Source organism: Dipodomys ordii, unplaced genomic scaffold, assembly GCF_000151885.1.
Source record: "Dipodomys ordii isolate 6190 unplaced genomic scaffold, Dord_2.0 Scaffold1, whole genome shotgun sequence".
Classification (NCBI taxonomy): domain Eukaryota; kingdom Metazoa; phylum Chordata; class Mammalia; order Rodentia; family Heteromyidae; genus Dipodomys; species Dipodomys ordii.
In genome coordinates, this window is record NW_012267217.1 from 49,392,865 (window position 1) to 49,412,996 (window position 20,132).

A 20,132-nucleotide genomic window follows, 5' to 3' on the forward strand; every position below is an offset into this window, starting at 1 on the left:
GGCTACATGTATTATATAACAAAAGACCAAGCATGCAGCAGCATTCCCATAAATTCTTTAAATAGTCACAGCATAAAAATAATACCTGAAATCCAATGCTTTCCCTTAATAACCTACTCATTTCTTATAATTCATCATATTTTAATATGTTTCTCTCTCTCTCTCTCTGTGTGTGTGTGTGTGTGTGTGTGTGTGTGTGTGTGTGTGTGTGTGTGTGTGGCTTGAATTCAGGGCCTGGCTGCTCTAAGTTACCTTTTTATTTTTGCTCAAGATTGGTGCTGTGCTACTTGAGCCACAGCTTCACTTGCAGCTTTTTGTTGGCTAATTGGAAATTAGAGTTGCATGGACTTTCCTACATGTGATAGCTGTGAACCACAATCCTCAAATCTCAGCCTCCTAGAATTACAGGTGTGAGACACAAGTACCCAGCAATGAGATCATTTTCATGTTGGTCCAATTGCTTCCTATAGGATAATTTTATGACTATCTTTCATTGTTCTTTCATGATTTCTAAGCAATACATCCTAACACTTGTTTTTACAAAGCGCTAAACTATGCTATCATTCATGCTTTCATGTTGATTATTTTATTTAAATATATATTTATATATGTATATATCAAGACTGTATCGAGGAATTCATAACCTCCTTATCCATGTCCTGTACCACTGATATTTAGCAATGTGGTTTAATAGCTAGTCCCCAGTGAAGTGGCTGTTTCTGTCTTCCAGTTCAGCAGTGGATTTTCCTTATCTGTGCTTCACAAAGAACATGTGTCAGTGAGTTAAAGGACAAAGAGGAAGAGACCCAGAATAATATGCCTAATTCATAATGGTTATTCTTAGGACTTACTGACAGCTCTATAAAGAATAATCAAGGATAGAAATCTGTTCAGATTTATGAGGTTTTTGTCAATGTAAAATATATATAAAAATGTTTTTCCAAGATCAAATCTTCCTCACTTTGAACTTCTAGGTGATACTCTGCAAGTTAATTGCTACTTGTGCATTATGTGGTGATGGAGTTTCTCTGTTTCATCAAGCTATTAAAATAACTAATAGAAATTAACTTTATGTTATCAGTGATAGACTTGACCCTGAAGTTAAATGGAAACGTTTCTTTCTAGCCACTAAAGACTATAAGAAGAAATAGTGTACTAAATAGGCCTCAATGGAGTGGAAAATGTCACAAACCTTACAAAAGTAGATGTTACTTCTTAAATTTTTTTTTTCTTTTTGTAGAGTTAGGCATATTTTAAGATGGTGCAGTTTTGTAAATAGGCCATATTCTAATGAGTCACAAAGATAATTCCTGCTCATCTTGAGAGTTGGAAATTCCAGAGCTTATTCACAGTGTGTCAGAGAACTTATTTGGGACAAAGCTGAAACTTGGATCCCTAAAAGTTAGGAGGCAAAGTTCTTCACAGGTGTTTATTAGCATCTCTGTGCTGTCACAGTTCTGGGGAGGTGCCTAAGGAACTCTTGATGTATGTGCAGAATTGAGGCTGAGACAGAGAAAGACATGAAGAGGAAGAGGATGTGTAGAAATCAGGTGCAGGGAACAGGAAATAAGGTGTCCTGTGGGAGGAAGCACTGCACAGTGAGCCACATTCTATTAGTGCCCGAAACCAATAGCAAATACCTGCATGTCTCTCTAAGAAACTATGGGTTCTTTCTTCTGCATCTTCTAGTCCACTGTCAAGACTTGCTACTTTGTTTTCTATTTCCCTTCCTTTTAATTGGTCAGTTTTAATGGCTTAAATTTCTTTGTTGAAGCTTTGTTTTAGATCTTGAACGGACTTCTTTACTTCTTTGATTTCATTTTCAGTGTTCTCTCTCAACTCCTTTAGCTATACCAATGCAACAGCAATACTCACAAGATACCATGTTGGGAATGAACTTTACAACTTGTAGGGGAGAGGGGAGTTGGGGGAGGGAAAGTTGGAGAAAAAGGATGTTCAAGAAGAAATGGACTTTGCTATGGAAGATTTTTATTTGACCTTCGGTTATAAAGGAGAGTTTAGCTGGGTACAGTATTCTTGGTTACTAGTTGTTTGTCTTTAGGGCATGACATACATCATTCCAGGATCTTCTTGCTTTAATTGTCTCTGCTGAGAAATCTGAGGTGATTCTAATTGGTTTCCCTTTATAGGTGATTGGTCTTTTCTCCTTGAGAGCTTTAAGGATCGTTTCCTTGGTCTGAATTGATCTTGTGCAGATTATAATGTGACAGTGGGATGTTCTGTTCTGTTCTGGTCTATTTGGGGTTCTAAAAGCTTCTTGGATCTGAATAGGCCTATCTTTTTGCATGTTTGGGAAGTTCTCTGCTAGGATCCTGTTAAATAAATTTCCTAGAACATTAACTTCTGTCTCTATGTGCTCCTCTATACCCATTATCCTCAGATTAGGCCTTCTGATGGTGTCTTCCAAATATTGAATAGATCTACCATATTTCTTGGATTTGTCTTGGATACTTGTATGTTCTTTCTCTATAATATCTAAGCTGTCTTTAATCCCCGAGATTGGATCTTCTGCATGGTCTAACCTACTTTTTTTGTTGCTTTGTATGTCTCTCCCACACAGTATAACCCCTGTTTTTACTATATTTGATGTTGATATAATTTGGGAAGGGGAAGGGAAAAATAAATTGCTTAAATAGGGATACAGGTGGTCCCACTGCAACAATGAGATGTACAAGATGCTATGTTGAAAAAAGAACTTTACAACTTTGTTGGGGGGAGGCAGGGGAGTGTAGTCATGGAGATGAGAGGGCAGGGATGGTAGGGGAAAAACAAAGGAGGAGGCTACAATACCTGATAAGAAATGTACTCATTATCTTGCCCATGTAATTGTAACCCCTCTGTATGGTATTTTCACAAAAGAAAAGGAAGAAATGTACTTATTACCTTGCTCATGTAATTGTAACCCCTGTGTATGATATTTGCACAATAAAAAAACTTACTAAAAATAAGTTAAAAACTAGACTGAGATTTCATGAAATAAATGGGAAAAAATAAAAACAAGCAAACAAAAAATGTTCTAACTACCTTACTTGTGTAATGTAACTCCTCTGTAATCACCTTTACAATAAAATTAAATTAAATTTTAAAAAAAGAAAGAAACCATGGATTTGACTGTATCTGTCTCAGAGAGAGAATGTGAATGGGGCTATGTATAATACAACTCAAGGTGACTGACTTTAGGATAAACAGATCGGGCTTTAATCTCACTTTGGCTTCAGGTTAGCTAGATGACAAAGGCAAAGTGTCCAGCCTCCTTTGCTTCAGTTTCTTTGTCTGTGAAATGGGATAATAACTGCATCTCATAGAATTGTTTTGCTAATTAAGGGGATTTAAGGTAAAAAAAAAACATAAAGCATGGACACAGTCAATACACTATTTACTTTCCTTATTTGAAAGAATGATGAGAGTTCTACTAAGCTATTTTAACCTCCTTGTCCATTAGTTAGAGAGGAGCAAGCAGCTCTGATGCAAAATAACACACAATTCTGGTTCAAGTGAGGCCAAAACAAGGGAAAAAGTGTATTCACATATGCCCAAACACCAGGATGACCAGGGGTCAGCTTGGGCAATGCAGCAAAGTGTCTGACCCTAAGGGCAGGGATGCCTGGCTTGGTGAATGAGAGTCACTGGTCACTGAAGGATTCTGAATAATACCTAGGAAGATTTTTTTTAAGGTCATGAAATTTTTGCTCAGATAGGTAGAGGTTTGAGATGAATGACTTCTGGGAGCAAATATAGCCGTGTCTTCATCATTATCCCAGGTTGAAAAAGCCCAAAGGGTATAAAATTTGAAAAGAAAGAATATTTAGGCACACCAATTTTTGTAGATAACACTTTTCAGATGTAGTTTGATGTCATTTTGGCCATCCAAGGCCGAGCTTAAGTATGCTAGTGAGTATCTTTATAGACAAAGGCATGGCTGCCACTCACTGATGACTAGAATATTTAACAAAAGCATGGCCTGCATTCAATATGGGAAGCAGAGTAGATTGTTCACCAGGAAAAGTGTTTCATTGCCTGATTGGTAAAAGGTACTCCTTACATCTTTTTGGTTTCTAAGGCACATATGAGCTTTTGTCATATGCCAAAAAAACTTTAACTTTATCCCTTTACTTTATATTAATAAGGAAGTGTGAGTCTGATAAGGAAAAGGATACAATAGTAAGAAGGAATGTGAAGTTCTCAAGTCTGTTAAAGATAAACACTACAAAAAAAAACCCACAGAGGAAATAAGTAGAGTTTTATGGTGCAAACTTATAAGTAGAGAAGTTGTTATAGAGAAACTGTCTGGTTCTCTGCTGAAATCTTATTTTGTAACTTTAATTTTACTTTTTTATTGTTATCATTAAATAGATATCCATAAGTTACTTCTTTGACAATATCACCACTTCCTTTGTTCTCCTCCATTTCCCTCTTTCCTTCCCTACCCACAAGTTATTTAGTTCATGTTTTACATAATGAACATTGAGTATAATAACTTCATTTGCTTACCTGGCCTAGAATATTTTCCACTGTTCATCATTTTCATTAATTTGAACAATAATCCATTTTACAAAGTAGTAATTAATTCTGTAATTGTACATATAAAAATATCTTGACGAATAGAAACATATCCAAGAGTATGTTAGACCTTCCAGTGAGAATTCGTTAAAGCCTCCAATTTGGCTTTTCATTAAAAAATGACTATCTTTTGTGTGTTGTGTGTTGTGATAGTCTTAGGGCTTGAACTCAGGGCTTAGGCACTGTCTCTGAGCTTTTTACTCAAAGATAATGCTCTACCACCTGAGCCACAGCTCCATTTCCAGCTTCTTGGTGCTTAATTGTAGTTAAGTTTCATGGACTTTCCTGCCCAGGCTGGCTTTGAACCACAATCCTCAGATCTCAGCCTTCTGAGCTCAGCTAGGATTACAGGTGTGAGCCACCAATGCCCAGCCAAAAACTAGTATCTTAAGACAATGCAATAGATTTTCATTCCTACAATCCAAAAGTTAAACTACTTAAAAACTGACAAACTCAGATAAAAAAGCTCAACTATAAAGGTATTCAGGAAAGGTAAATGTTAACCCATCATTTTACTTGGGAAGTAGGGGCCTGAACTCTGGGCCTGGGCGCTGTCCTTCAGCTCTTCAGCTCAAGGCTAGCACTCTACCACTTAAGCCATAGCACCACTTCCGGCTTTTTTTTTTTCTGCTTATGTGGTGCTGAGGAATTGAACCCAGGGCCTCATGCATGCAAGGCAAGCACTCTACCACTGAGCCACCTTCTCAGCCCCATACACTCAAAACTTTTGACTGAATGTATTTGCCTGTATTGATTGGTGGATTTGTATGTTAGTAGTATCTGGCACTATTTAGTGTTTGCAAAAGTGACATTTTCTGAGGCATGAGCATCATGCTACACCTTGCCTTGCTGGAGATGACAAAGTACTTTAGAGATCTATTCATGTTCTGGTAATAATTGGCTGAGAGTACATTTTTACCAAACAAAGCATCAGAAAGTTCAGAAATGAAGGCAAAAACATGAAAACCCAATGTAAGATTTTGTTCCAAAAATAGTATAGAAATCTAGTTTTTTGAAGCTCACTCACTGACATTTATTTTTCCATCCTAAGCATAAACATAGTTTAACAAGCTTAGAGACCTCATTTTTACCTAAAGACAAACCCTAGAACCTTATACTCTCTTTTCAGTCATTTCATCCTTTCTCTAGGTCTCAATTTGAGACCTGGATTTATTGGCAGCATATGTCTCTATCTAAAAAAAAGTATCATTTATACACAATAGGTTTAGTTGCATTCTGCTTTATATTTCTGATGGGCATTGTGACACTGGATTTAGTACAGTAAGAAGAAAATATAATACCTTGAACTGGGGAGTCCAGAGTGTAGAGCAGATGTTTAACAGACTTCTGGAGAGCTCTGAAGCCTTCGTTAGTTTCAGCACGTGGATAAACCTTCTGTACCACCAACAGCATCCTAATGAGTAGAAAAACAATTAAACCAGATTGTGTTTCCGGCTTACAGACAGAAACCAAAGGTTATTGAAGGAGAAAACGGATCCAGTATAGAAAATTATTCTTATAACATAAAAGACAAGATGCTGCCTTTGTAATTTAATTACTTGTTTGTCTGTTCATGCACAAAATCCCAACAAAATGTGTTTGAACCAGAACAAAGAGCTTTATGTTTCCAGGATTGTGGAGCCTTAGAATGCAGAGACCTTGAAGTAACAGAGCAAAGTTCTCCAGTTTTTTTTCTCTTAAGACTTAGAAATAACTGGCTAGGAAAGGAGGATAGTCTTAGGAGAGGATCATCAAAACTCAATATCTATGTGTACATGAACATATAAAAGAATATTTACTTAAATGAACTCCAAGAAATGAAGAGGAGATTTTTTCCCTTTTTTTTGCTATTTTTGTTTTCTTTTCTTTTTGTCTTGTTAGTTTATCTGTCTTTGGGAGGGGAAGAGTGGGCACAGAAATGGAGGGACAAAGTGTGAACAAATGAAGCAGTGATACTCACTGGGCACTATGTTGAAAATGAAATATAAAACTTGTGGGTGGGGACAGGAGGGGAAAACTGGGAGAGAGCCAGGGAAAAGGTGACATTGTTGAAAAAGAAATGTATTCATAAGGGAAATAACAAAGTGCTGAAATAAGGATACAGGTTGACCCATTGTAGCAATGAGATGTACAAGACACTATGTTGAAAACAAACTTTACAACTTGGAGGGTGGAAGGAGGGAAGAGCTGGGGAAGGTGGGGAGGGAAGGGATGGTAGGGGAAAAACAATGGAGGGGATAATAATGCTCGGCAGGAAATGTACTCATTTCCATACTCATGTAACTGTCACCCCTTTGTACAGTATCTTTACAATGAAAAAATATATTTAAATAAAAAGAAAGCAATGTATTCATTACTTGATTTATATAACTGTAACCCTTCTGTACATAGCCTTTACAATAACAATAACCATATATATATAATTATTGGGATGTTCTGAAACTAAACCCTTGTATTTGGTACATACAAAAATAAGAAAGAAAAGAAAAGGAAAGCAAGAAAGCAAGCAAGCAAGGAAGAAGGAAAGAAAAAGAAAGAAAGAAAGAAAGAAGGCAGGCAGGCAGGCAGGCAAGCAAGGAGGGAGGGAGAGAGGGAAGGAAGGAAAGGAGGAAGAAAGGGAAGGATGGAAGGAAGGGAAGGAAGGAAGGAGGAAAGTGGAGGGAAAAGAAAGAATTTGTTAGGAAAAGCAACTTTTCAATGATAAGACACCTTTATTTTCAGTTAAATGGAAAAATAAATAAATATTAGAAACTATTTTCATGACAAATAAAGCCCTAATAAAGGATCTAATTTTAGGAATATTGTTGAGCATTGTTTTTGTAAATATTTACCTTTGGTTAAGCAAACAAAAATTGATTTTGAACAAAATGGATCATTCTTTAAGGCTGTAAGTGATGCATTACTATAAGACTCTAAGTGATGCATTATTCCAAGGTAGCTAGACATTACTAATCAAACTAATTGGCATTGAGTTTTTATGATTTGTATGGTGAGCAGTCCACACTGGAAATAGACAATCAGCAAATTCACTTTTGCTGGAGTTCGTTCTATATTTTCCCAGGCCAATTATCTACCTCATTATTAATTTTGATTCCATAGTGGTCATTAGTATAATTTTTAAAAGAAATGTTGCTATGACACACAGATTCTGAATTTCAAAAATACTGTGATTTATACCAACAATAAAGGTCAGGTCAGTGCTTTAATTAACTTGAGTAGTAACCAGAACACATAGTCTTTTGTTAATAATTTATTATTGTAGGGGTAATGTAGTACAAATTAACTCATCGTTTTTCTTAGCAATCCTTTGGACCACTGCTAGAGATACTTTTTGTCCTATATCTGTCAGACAAAAATGATAGTTATACCAAACACATTGCCTTCTGAGTAAAGATAATGTTTCAAGAAGTAGTTTTCATGACTTGTATCTCAGAATATCTTTTTCCTCATAAAGGTGAAACACAGGGCAGGGTTGGTTTTTTCACCTGCCCTGCTTAACTGTGGACATAGCTTATCTCTACTATTTTCTGCCATAACTTTGACAGCTTTCAATTTAAAAAATAAAAGTTGCTGGAGAGAACGCAAGTTACTGTGAGGCTCATTTGTCCTTTTTTATTTGTTCAACAGATTAAAAGAAGTGGATGAAGCCATAATTGGATAAAGAAGTTTTTTGTGAGGAAATTATGGTTTCTAATGACATTGTTATAATAATAATAATAGAAGTGTGCTTTAATAGAAACATGATGCAAGATATATTTATCTTGGAATGTTCTAGTATCCACATTAGGAAAAGGAAAAGGAAACAAATGAGATTACTTATAATGATATAATCCTTTAATTTAGCAATCCAAACTTTTATCATTTTTGTATTTAATTAATATGACATTTTAATTAAAACTTAAGTAAAAACACTGCTCCTTTGAGAAGGCAATATACAAAATGGGAGAAAATACTTACAATCTTTTTATTTATTTATTTATTTTTGCTCGTGGGGCCTGAACTCTGAGCCTGAACGCTGTCCCTGAGCTCTTCAGTTTTAGGCTAGCATTCTAACACTTGAGCCACAGCACCATTTCCAGCTTTTTCTGCTTATGTGTTGCTAAGGAATTGAACCCAGAGCCTCATGTGTGCAAGGCAAGCACTCTACCACTGATCCACCTTCCCAGCCCCTACAATCAGTATGTTTGATTAAGAATAAATCTCCAAAATAGATAAGCAACTTCTAGTTCTGAATATTTAAAAGACTAACAACCTAACTTCAAAATGGTTAGATATTTGAATGGACATTTCTCCAGAAAGGACAAAAAAATAGCCAAGAGCTATATGAAAAACATGTTTTTGTTGTTGTTTGTTGTTTTTGTTGTTCATATTGGGGTTTGAACTCAGAGTCTTATGCTTGCTAGGCAGATACTCTACCACTTACAGACTACCTCCAGCTCTGGAAAAAAAAAGTTTAATGTCACTAATCAACAGGAAAATACAAATCAAGGTGTGATACAACATATCTGTCAGGATAGTTATTGTTAAATAAACAGAAGACAATAAACCTGGCAAAGATGTGGAAAAATTAGAACCCTTGGAATTCATTCTAATGCAGCCTCTATGGAAAACAATATGGCCCAAGGTTCTTCAAACATTTAAAAATAGAACTTCCACATGATCTATGATCTCTCTTCTGAGCATTTGTCCAAAAGGACTAAAATCAACATCTCAAAAACAATGAGCGTTCCTATGCTTGTTGTAAATTGCCATTGACCTATGAATGGAGAAGAGGAATATGATATAGAACACAATGGAATATGATCCAGATTTTTTAAAGAAAAGTCTTCAATATAGAGACAACATGGACAAACCTTAAAGACATTATCCTCAGTGAAATAATAATAAAGTAGTCACAGAGAACAAGTACAGCATGATTTCACTTATATTAGGTCTGAGAGAGTCAGATTTTGATCTGCTTGGAAGTAATAGGGAAGAGGGTTTAAAGCATTGCCAAGTTTGGAAAATCAAACAGTACTATGTGGTTTTCACAGGCTTGGGGGAACAAGGAACTGAGTTAGTAATAAATGTACCTAAAGAATTTGTTGAACAAGATGAATAGGCTCTAGATGTAGGCTGTACAAAATTGTACCTATAATTAACAAAAATAGATTGTATACTTAAAATATGTTCACAGAGTGGATCTTATGTTCACATTCTTATGACAACAAAAAATTTAAAAAGTCAAATACCATTTGCTTTATAGTAATTTGAAGCCATTTATTATAAGCTTCTTTCATTATCTATGCAGACTTTGCATTTGTAATCATTACTGGACTATATATTCTACTACATGATGCCAAAATATGAAATAACTTATTTAAAGTCTTAGGGAATTAAAATAGCCAAACTGCATTGCCTTCCCTGTGCTAACTTGCTCTACCAAAATAACACATATGGTCTCTTTTGATCTTCTACCATTGACTAATATTTGGCTCTTTCAGTACATCAATAATGATATACTATTACAGAAAAAACACAAGATTGAATATAGACTCCTTAAGTTCAAGTCTTGGCTTTGCTACGTGGCAGTTGTCCAACTTTGAGGAAGTCAGCTGACCTCTCTGAGATTTTCCTCCTCTTTAAAATGAGGCTTGGTTATCTTATCCAAAAATACTGTTGTGAGAATCATGTAAGATAAATGTACTGACAGAGGGTGTATGATGATGTTTTTGAACTGATCAAAGCTCTTGGAAGCATCCCAAAATGAGAATCAACTCTTCTGATAATTTAGACATTTCAACTAAGATAATACTATGCATCCAAATGATATATTTAACAGGCAAACTTGGTTTTGGAGTTAGGAAACCAAAGTTCAAACCTTCCTATCAAATACTTAATGTTTAACTAATATACTCACCTTCACCGCTAATATCTGTAATAAGAAGCTGAAGAATTTTTTCACTCTGTGCTTAAATTACCTTCCTGACATCCTCACCAGCAGTATGTTTTTTTTTTCCAAAAAGACTTCTTTGTGAACAATAACGTGATGTGTAGTTAGCATTAAATTTTCTTACCTGTTGGCTTTTCGGAGTACATCAAATAGATTGCTTAGTGATGTGTCATTCTGAAACACAGTTGGAAAACTAGAGAGAAGCTGCCACACAGCTCTCTGCTCCTGCACTTGTGAGAAGAAGGACAGCACTTTAACGAGTTCCTGAAACACGAGCTTCTGATTGTTGGGGTCACTTGATAGCTTAAAAAAACAAAACCAAGAAGAGTGAAGTGAGGCTTTAAGACAGGTAATCACATCCCCACCAGCATCTGTTGTTATTATTAGTTTACTTGATAATGGCCATTCTAACTGGGGTGAGGTGGAATCTCGATATTGTTTTGATTTGCATTTCTTTTATGGCCAGAGAAGTTGAGCATTTCTTTATGTGTCTATTGGCCATTCTTATTTCCTCTTCTGAGAAGTCTCTCTTTAAGTCTTTAGCCTACTTATTGATGAAGTGGTTGTTTCTTTGGGGATTTGTTTTTGGGGTGTTTATTTTTTATTTTATTTTTATTTATTGTAAAGGTACTGAATGGGGGTGGGGGGGTGTTACAGTAACAATACTAAAGTAATGCGTATATTTCTTATAAAACACTGTTACCCACTCGCTCATTTTCTCCTGCTTACCATTCCCCACTCAACTCCCCTGCAAGTTGTAAAATTCATTTCCAACTTAGGTCTAGTGAGTATCATGGTTGCATTAGTTCATCTTTGTCCTGCTGTTTCTGTGATTCCCTTTCCCTTCCACAGTTCAGATTAGCTTATACACAAGACAATATGGTACAGAAAACAAAAACAGAAAGAAAAAACTAAGAATAACTACATACAGCACATAAAAGGAACCTTTTGTTTCCAATTCTTGGAGTTCATTTTGATATGCTTCATTATATATGGTCCTGTACACTTAGTGATTGGGCTGTTGTGATCCCCTTCTAAGAATATCATAGACATATTCTGGTTATTACAAATGATGGAAACCATGCAACCTACTTTTCTTTGGGCCTGGCTTGCTTCACCTAATATGATTTTACAGGTCTTTTGATTTCCTTACAAATGAGGTGATGTCATTCTTTCTGATGGAGGCATGTATATATACCACATTTTCTCGATCCATTCATCTACTGAGGGGCATCTAGGTTGATTCCATATCTTAGCGATGGTAAATAATACTGCAATGAACTTGGTTGTGCTGGTAGCTTTAATCTGGCTCTGTTTGTGGTCATTTGGGTAAATTCCCAGGAGTAGGATTTCTGGGTCATAGGGGAGCTCTTTGTTTAGCCTTTTGAGGAACCTCCATACTGCTTTCCAGAGTGGCTGAGCCAGTTTATACTTCCCCCAACAGTGTAGTAGCATTCCCTTTTGGCCACATCACAGCCATTCTTATTTCCTCCTCAGAAAAGTCTCTCTCTCTTTATTTTAACATCACAGTGGCATTATTTTATTTGAGTATCAGTGGCTCCTGTGGATCAGCAAAATACAAAGAACTATGAACTTGCAAGGGAAAAGAATTTCTGGGAAAGCCAAATACCAGACTCCTTTGTCACTAGAAGACCATCATTTCATTCCATATGCTCACAAAAAGAAAGAATTGCATTGAGAAATCCATTTGGGATATTGAGTATCTATCTAGCTTTCTCTCTCCTTTTTTTTTTACAAGATATACCCTTGAGTATACAGAAAATATGTAGGGAGGTGTCTTCAGCAGTTTATTTCATTATTGTTGTGAAGGTACATCATTATTATTATTAGTAGTAGCTAGCATGAGGCTCTTCTTTTTCAAATAGTCTGTATTGATAGATAGGCAGATACACAGACTGATAGCTATACACACATGCATACATAAAACATCATATATAGTGTGTGTATAAAGTTAAACTAAGATATACCGTTATTCAAAACATATCCAAGTTCTTCATTTTTCTAATTAGGGGAGGGGAAGGGAAATAACAAAATGCAGAAAAGTCTTTAAGTCTTTAGCCCACTTGTTAATGGGGTGGTTGTTTCTTAGGGGATTTTATTTGTGGGGGGGAGTTAATTTTTTGAGCTCTAAGTATATTTTAGATATGAGGTTCTGTCTATTGTATAGCTAGTGAAGACCTCTCCCAATATGTGGGTTTTCTATTTATCTTGCTAGCTATGTCCTTTACCATTTACCCAACCTTTCTTTGATTTGTTGTATTTCAGGGTCTTTATTGAGAAAGATTCTAACTGTGCCTAGAAGCCCTAGTGTTTCCCCTATGCATTCCTCTAATATTTTCAGGGTATCTGATCTTATATTGAGGTCTTTGATCCATTTGGAGTTGAGTTTGGTGCAGGATGATATATAAGAATCCAAATTCTGGGCTGGGAAGGTGGCTCAGTGGTAGAGTGCTTGCCTTGCATGCATGAGGCCCTGGGTTCGATTCCTCAGCACCACATAAGCAAAAAGAAGAAAAGCCAGAAGTGGTGCTGTGGTAGATCACTAGCCTTGAGCTGAAGGGCTGAGGGACAGTGCCAAAGCCCAGAGTTCAGGCCCCACGACTGGACCCCCCCAAAAAAAGAATACAACTTCCATTTTCTATACATATATAGCCAATTCTGCCAGCATCATTTGTTAAAGAGGCTGTCTATCTTCTATCCTGTTTTTTGTGCTTCTTTTGGCTCCCTTAGTAAAGATTAGGTGGCCACAAATCTGTGAGTACATTTCTGGGTCTTAAATTCTGTTCCATTGGTCCTCACGCTTGTTCATGTGCCAGGATATCTTGGCATTATAATGGAGTTTGAAGTTTGGTATGGATATTCCTCTAGCACGGTTTTTCATGCTAGGGATTGTTTTCTATTATTCTATATAAATTTTTGGATTGCTTCTTCTATTTCATTAAAGAATGTTGTTGGGATATTGATGTGTATTGCATTGAATTTGTAGACAGCTTTGGCAGTATTGACATTTGCACGATGTTAATCCTCCCAATCCAGGAGCATGGGAGGTTTTCCCACTTCCTGAGTTCTGCTTTAATTTCCTTTTTCAATTTTTTAAAAACTTTTCATTATAGAGGTCTTTCAAATATTTGGTTAATTCCTAGGTATTTTTTAAGGCTATTACAAAAAGTTGCTTTCCTGATTTCAGCCTTGCTCTTCTCATTGTTGGCATATAGAAAAGCTATTAATTTTTGTGGGCTACTTTTATATCCTGCTACTCTGCAAAAGTTTTAAATCAGCTCAAGTACCTTAGGACAGAAGTCTGTGGGATTCTTTAAATATAGGATCATGTCATCTACAAAGAGTGAGAGTTTTTCTTCTTCTTTCCCTATCTGGATCCTCTTTATGTTTGTTTCTTGCCTTAATACTCTGGCTAGGAATTCCAATGTTATATTGAAGAGGGGTAGAGTGAGTGGGCATCCTTGTCTCATTCCTGATTTTAGAGGAAATGGTGTTAACTTTTCACCATTAAGTATAATGCTTGCTATAGCTTGGTCATATACAGCTTTTCTTATATTGAGTAATATCCATGAATTCCTAGGGCCAAAAGAAAACATCACTATACACTATTGGTGGGAAATTCCACTCCTGGGCATTTACCCAAATGACCACAAACAAGGACACACTAAAGCTACCAGCACAGTTATATTCCTTGAAGCATTATTTACCATAGCCACGACATGGGATCAACCCAGTTGCCCCTCAATGGATGAATGGATCAAGAAAATGTGGTTTAAATACACAATCAAATCCTGTGATTCCATCAGAAAGAAAGACATCAACTCATTCATAAGGAAATGGAAAGACTTGGGGGGAAAATCCAATTAAGTGGTAAGTCAGACCCAAAGCTGCCTGGTTTTCCTCATTCGAATAATGAGTACAAATGTAGAATACTTCTAGCAGAGGATCACAATAGTTCAATGCTATGTACATATGATCGTATAAAATGATGCCAATTGAAATGAACTTCAAGATATGGTAACAAGAGTTGCTGTTTTACTTACTGTACTGTATGCAGCTACTTCTCTTTTCTTTTTTTTCTTTCCTTTGATTTACCCTCTGTTTTGATCTTAGTACCCACTGTATTGTATATAAGTTTATCTGGTTTGGGGATGGGAAGAGGAATCACAGAAATGGTGCAACAAAGGACGAAGGGAGAGCCAATGCAACAGTGCTGCTCATAAAACACTGTTGGAAATGAACACAAACTTGGGGGAAGGGCAGGCAGGGGGAGGGACAGCAGGAGAAAATAAGGGAGGAGGTGACAATGTTTGACAAGAATTATACTCATTTACTTACTTATATAACTGTAACCCCTGTACATCACCTTTACAATTAAAAAAAAAAAAGGAGTAAAGCTCACATGCCAATCACCTGGCTGCTGTCTCTGAAAGCATTTCCCATCAGCAGTGCTTTCAGAGTTCTCATTCATTTGGAAACTCACTTTTAGATGGAAAACCTGCAATTATTTCTCATATTCATAAATATAACTGGAGCTTACCTACATAGCAACTCCACAAATTGGTTTATTTAATGTTTTGTTCACAAAGCCATATTGATGTAAGGTATTTTAAATAATGTCTTTGGAAATTAATTTTCAAACACAAAATTAGCTTCTGGATAATGTTTTTCATTTTCTTTAGGATATACTATTGATATAGCATAGGTTCCACTCTTTATGTTTCGTAGAACTTATAGTTTTGGGGAAAGAGCTCTTAAAACTATTATCTATATTATAGATAGATTACATATAGAAATATAGTATTGATACAATCATGACATATAGTATATATCTCATGTACAAATACATTCATGAAATACTATTTACTGTCGCAATTACACACAGTGCAATAAATATTTCCAAAGTTCTGTTGCGATTCCATGAACAATACTTATAAAAAGGATCAATAATGAGCAAATATGTGTAATAATCACACCCTACCCTTGAAACAAATAACATGGTGACTTTGGGGTTTCATCCATTTCACAGGACACAGCTGGTACCTTCAGACATAGAGTAGTTTCTTTGTTGTATTCTCATTTAAGGCAAGTCTGTTCATATGCTCATTCATGCAAAAATTTTTGTGTTTCCAATGTGGCTTAACTCAGGGACTTTCAGGTCAATAATGATTTTAAACAATGCATTTTTGGTCACATAATTTACTCTACATGGTTTAGTTTAAGAAAGCATTTTTCCATGCTTTGTATCAGATTGGGTTTATTACTCTACTGCAATTTTTAATTTTTTTTGTTTTGTATATATGCCAGTTCTGGGGCTTGAACTCAGGACCTGGGCACTGTCCCTGAGCTTTTCTTGCTCAAAGCTAGTGCTCTACCACTTGAGCCACAGCTCTATTTCTGGAGTTTATTTTATTGGAGTTCATGCTGGTTAATTGTAGATAAGAGTCTTACAGACTTAAATAATGAGGCTGGCTTTGAATTGTGATCTTCAGATCTCAGCCTCCGGAGTATAGGATTATAGAGATGAGCCACTGGCACCCAGCAATTTTTAGATTTTAAATAATTATTTACATAAAGTTCAGAGATTCAAAAGGAAAAATTAGAAGCAGATGTCTCAATTCACTTTTGTTTGTAAAATTTCAAAAGAATTCAGAAATGTTAAAAATATTTTTCTATTCAGTAGGCTTTGTTAAGTGTAGATTAATGGTGCCATTCTTTCATCATTAGAGGTCAGTGAGAAAAAATAAAATGACCTTACTCATTGTTCTCACTTCTGACAGCTGTTTAACTGTTAGTTCAATTATTAAACTTGCATTCTATCCTGAATAACCTCATTTACAGAACTCAGGGAAAACAGTCAATCTTATCCACCATGGAGCCAAGACATATTTCATCTATTAAGGTGTGTCTACATTAACCATATTGCAATATTTCTAATTCAACATCAGATCATTTCAAATCTTGCCCATTTATATGACAAATGAATATTACTAAGCATTACAGATTGTGTGTAAATGTCAATGTGAGGAATATATGTTAAAGGTGAGAAAAAATTCCAGGCTGTATTTCCCAGCCTACATGGGCTACAGACTTGATCATTGATTCATCTTGTGTCACTTTGTAAATTCAAGTAAGAAAACAGTACAACTCTCAATTACATATAAGATCTTGGACATTTTAAAAGATCTTTCACTCACCTGAGAGAATTGCTTCTTTAATTCCTGGAGAGAAGATTCTAAAAGGGTCGTGTTGGAAAGGCAGAATTTGTTAAAAATATTTTTTCCTAGAGTGAGCCAAGAGAAGGAATAATTTGCATTGTATCCTGGATAGGTCTCACATATTTCTTTCCGTATGTCTTCTGAAGTGGCATTTTGCTTTAAGAGCTAGAAACATGTGTGAGAAGAGGTAATATTAGTACATATAGATGTTAAACTATTCTGTTCTTTAAGAGAACTGACCTGTCTTTACAACAGTCACCTTAAAAGTTGTGCATTATTATTGCAACTATTAAAATAAAAATATATAGTATATGGTATATAGTATATAGTATAACTATGGGGACTTGTAGAGGAAAATGATATAATTATAGATGAATGTGACAAATTCTTGGCATTGTTATGATTTGAATGATTACCATTTGATTATGTATCTGAACCCATTTCTTGTCTCTGATAGAGCTAAATCCATCAAGGGTTTTCTAACAAAAAATCTCATGCATCACAGACCTATTTGTAAGAGATGATAGCATTCAAGATGCATTGTACTCATAAACTGACATGCTAAATTGCAACCCCTTTGTACAACCACTTAAAGATAATAAAAATAAAATAATTAATAAACTAGATAAAGGAGGAAAAAATTCCTATTCCTATTTCCTTGACATTGAATAGCAGAAACTCAGGTGTCTTAAATTTGTACTTCTCCCCCGCCCCAAGGAAGTTGTTTGTGATCTTTTGGAGATTTTCAAAACAGGGGAGGGCCTTAAGGTCCATTCTCAGGACCAACCTTCCTTATTTACAGAAGTAAAGAGATGAATAGTTTCATTCTAATCTCATGTAGGAAAAGTAAGGAAAAATATTTGTCTGAAAAAAATCATGTATCTAATACTGATAAATTCAACATCATTGTATTATTAGACATGATAATGGAATCATTACAATCCCTCTATAGATTCCATAGTGCAGTCTCCTCAAATATGCAGCATTATTTACAGCTAAAATATTGGCTACATCCACAATTATCCATTTGTTTAAATAGTTATAGAGATGACTAAATTAATTTGTAACCGTTAAGGATCTCCTCATGTTAATTCTTATTATTCTGTTAGGTGAGGGTCAACTTAATCCTTAAGTTTACATCACAAATTCTATACTCTGTATTCCACCAACTCAGCTTCTAAATATAATGGACTAAGACAGGATCCACTTATCTAGAATGTATATTAAACTCTATATCTTCTAGTCATTCATCCATATCTCCTCTAACATTACACATAAACTCACTCCACAGTGATTTTTCTACTCATTCTTGCCAGGGTTGCAGAAAGCAGTAAAGGGAAAGAAAGGAATCAGAAAGATTGCTGACACAGGCATCAATATGTCATCTTAATTTTTACATCCTTTCCCTGCTCCAATTTCTCTAAAAATATATCTACAACATATAAAGTTCATTTTGGACTTATCTCCTTGGATATATGACTCTGTAGTGCCTCACAAAATTCAGAAGTTACATTCAATATGAAAAGGAATACCTGAGAGTTTCTATACAGTGGTGTTTTTTGAGAATAATATTTCTATTCTTCATATTAAAGAATTTATATGATCCAATGGATGAATGCTTCCTAGGAACAAACATGGAAGAAATATAATGGAATAGAGTTGATCTCCTAGTCTGCATACTAGCATAGTTGGGAGAGCTTTAAACTGGAGTTAACTGCTAAACATCTCAGGTTGGCAAGGGAGCACTCATGATTATATTGAATGAAAAAAGTCCAGCCAGCACTGGCAGAGTTACCTCAGTGATGATCAGTTTGATGCCTTTTCCTGGAATCCATTTTTGAGGCATCTTTTTGCTCAAATATGACACCTAGTTTACTAAGACACCTTAGTTATGTGGAAAGTTAATTCAAAAGTCACTAATGATGACATATTAAGCAGTAGTGGTTATGGGTGCAGAATGTGAGTAAAGGTCAGAGACATATTTCATGAGTCAGATGCAAAAAATGACTATAATATGGATTTCTGTGTCTGAGCATGATACAGAGAGGGAAAGGAGACAGAAAGGAGAGGGAAAATATTTCCAACAAAAATATTAAATATGGTCTCTTCATTTCTGAAGAGCACGCAAATTCAGGATTCAAATGTCCACCGTAGAGGCCAAATTGCTTAAATATATGAAATTTGTTGGTTAAGAAACAGAAAGGGCTGGGTGCCAGTGGCTCACACCTGTAATCCTAGCTACTCAGGAGGCTAAGATCTGAGGATTGCGGCTCAAAACCGGCCTGGTCCTGGGCAGGAAAGTCCATGAGACTCTTATCTCCAATAAACCACAAGAAAACCATAAGTGGCACTGTGGCTCAATCAAGTGGCAGAGTGATAGCCCTGAGCTGAAGAGCTGAGGGACAGTGTCCAGGCCCAGAGTTCAAGCCCCATGATGGACAAAGAAAAAGAAATAGGAAGGAAAAGGTGTTACAGTTAACAGAAAGGCACCTGTTCTGCTCAAATATGCTCATGTTTAATTTCTTAACTTCCCTGTTTACAATACACATACACACATACTTTACAGGCTGCTGCTGTATATCCTTTATAAAACTATGTTTATCATATTGCAATCTGGGAAATCACAAAATGAATGATCTCCAGTAAACAGAAAAGTCCATAGGCAAGCTCTCTAAAATATGCTAAGAGAAAAGATTTTTTTTCTACTGGGGGGAGATTTTTCCAGTCTTAATTTGTCCAAGGACTTTATTTAATATGGATGAGGTAGAACATTTAAAGAGCATTAAGGTTTCACTTCTCTCTCTCTCCCTGCTTCAAAAAGGTTGAAAAATTGCACATAATGTCTCCTTATTTCTTGCTAAATAAAAACGAAGTTTAATTAAGGGACTTACCAGGGCAGTAAATAAATGCCCAAGGACTTAAAGAATTCACGAAGTCTTTGAATTAAGCAGTGATTGAAGAGTCCTTTAGAAAAGAATCTGTCTGAGATAGGACTTAAATGGGACAGGTGCTCCAAACCACTTCCTCTGTAGATAACAGATTCCCTCTGTTAACCTAATATGCATTTGTTCAACCTGTTCATTATCAGTCTATTGTGAAATTAAGTGAAGTTACCTTTTCCAAACCAAGAATCCGTGTAAGCAGTTCACTGCCATTAAAAGTTCCTGTTGCAGTACTTTCCAAATCAGAACTTGGACCAGGAAATACTGTGGCTGCAGTACAATAAATAATACATCAGAATTCTAAACATACATACCCCAAATGGGCAGGATCATATAAGAACCATTAGGAAGCCTTTGTAACTTCATATACCCTATAACAAAAATGTACCCAAATAGGTTGTGGTCCATTCCTATTCCTCCCTGTCCCGCCCCCCCCCC

General features: G+C 35.8%; 1 protein-coding gene across 1 annotated transcript in view; it reads right to left on the minus strand.

The window, feature by feature from the left end:
* Abca12 (ATP-binding cassette, sub-family A (ABC1), member 12) overlaps positions 1-20,132 on the minus strand; it is a 192,608-nt gene that overhangs the window by 91,502 nt on the left and 80,974 nt on the right. Inside the window, exons 5-8 of the mRNA XM_013017562.1 lie at positions 19,867-19,964; positions 16,732-16,917; positions 10,638-10,816; positions 5,883-5,995 (exon numbers count right to left, since the gene is read on the minus strand). Coding sequence (XP_012873016.1) covers positions 5,883-5,995; positions 10,638-10,816; positions 16,732-16,917; positions 19,867-19,964 — 576 coding nt within the window. The remainder of the gene's footprint in view (positions 1-5,882; positions 5,996-10,637; positions 10,817-16,731; positions 16,918-19,866; positions 19,965-20,132) is intronic.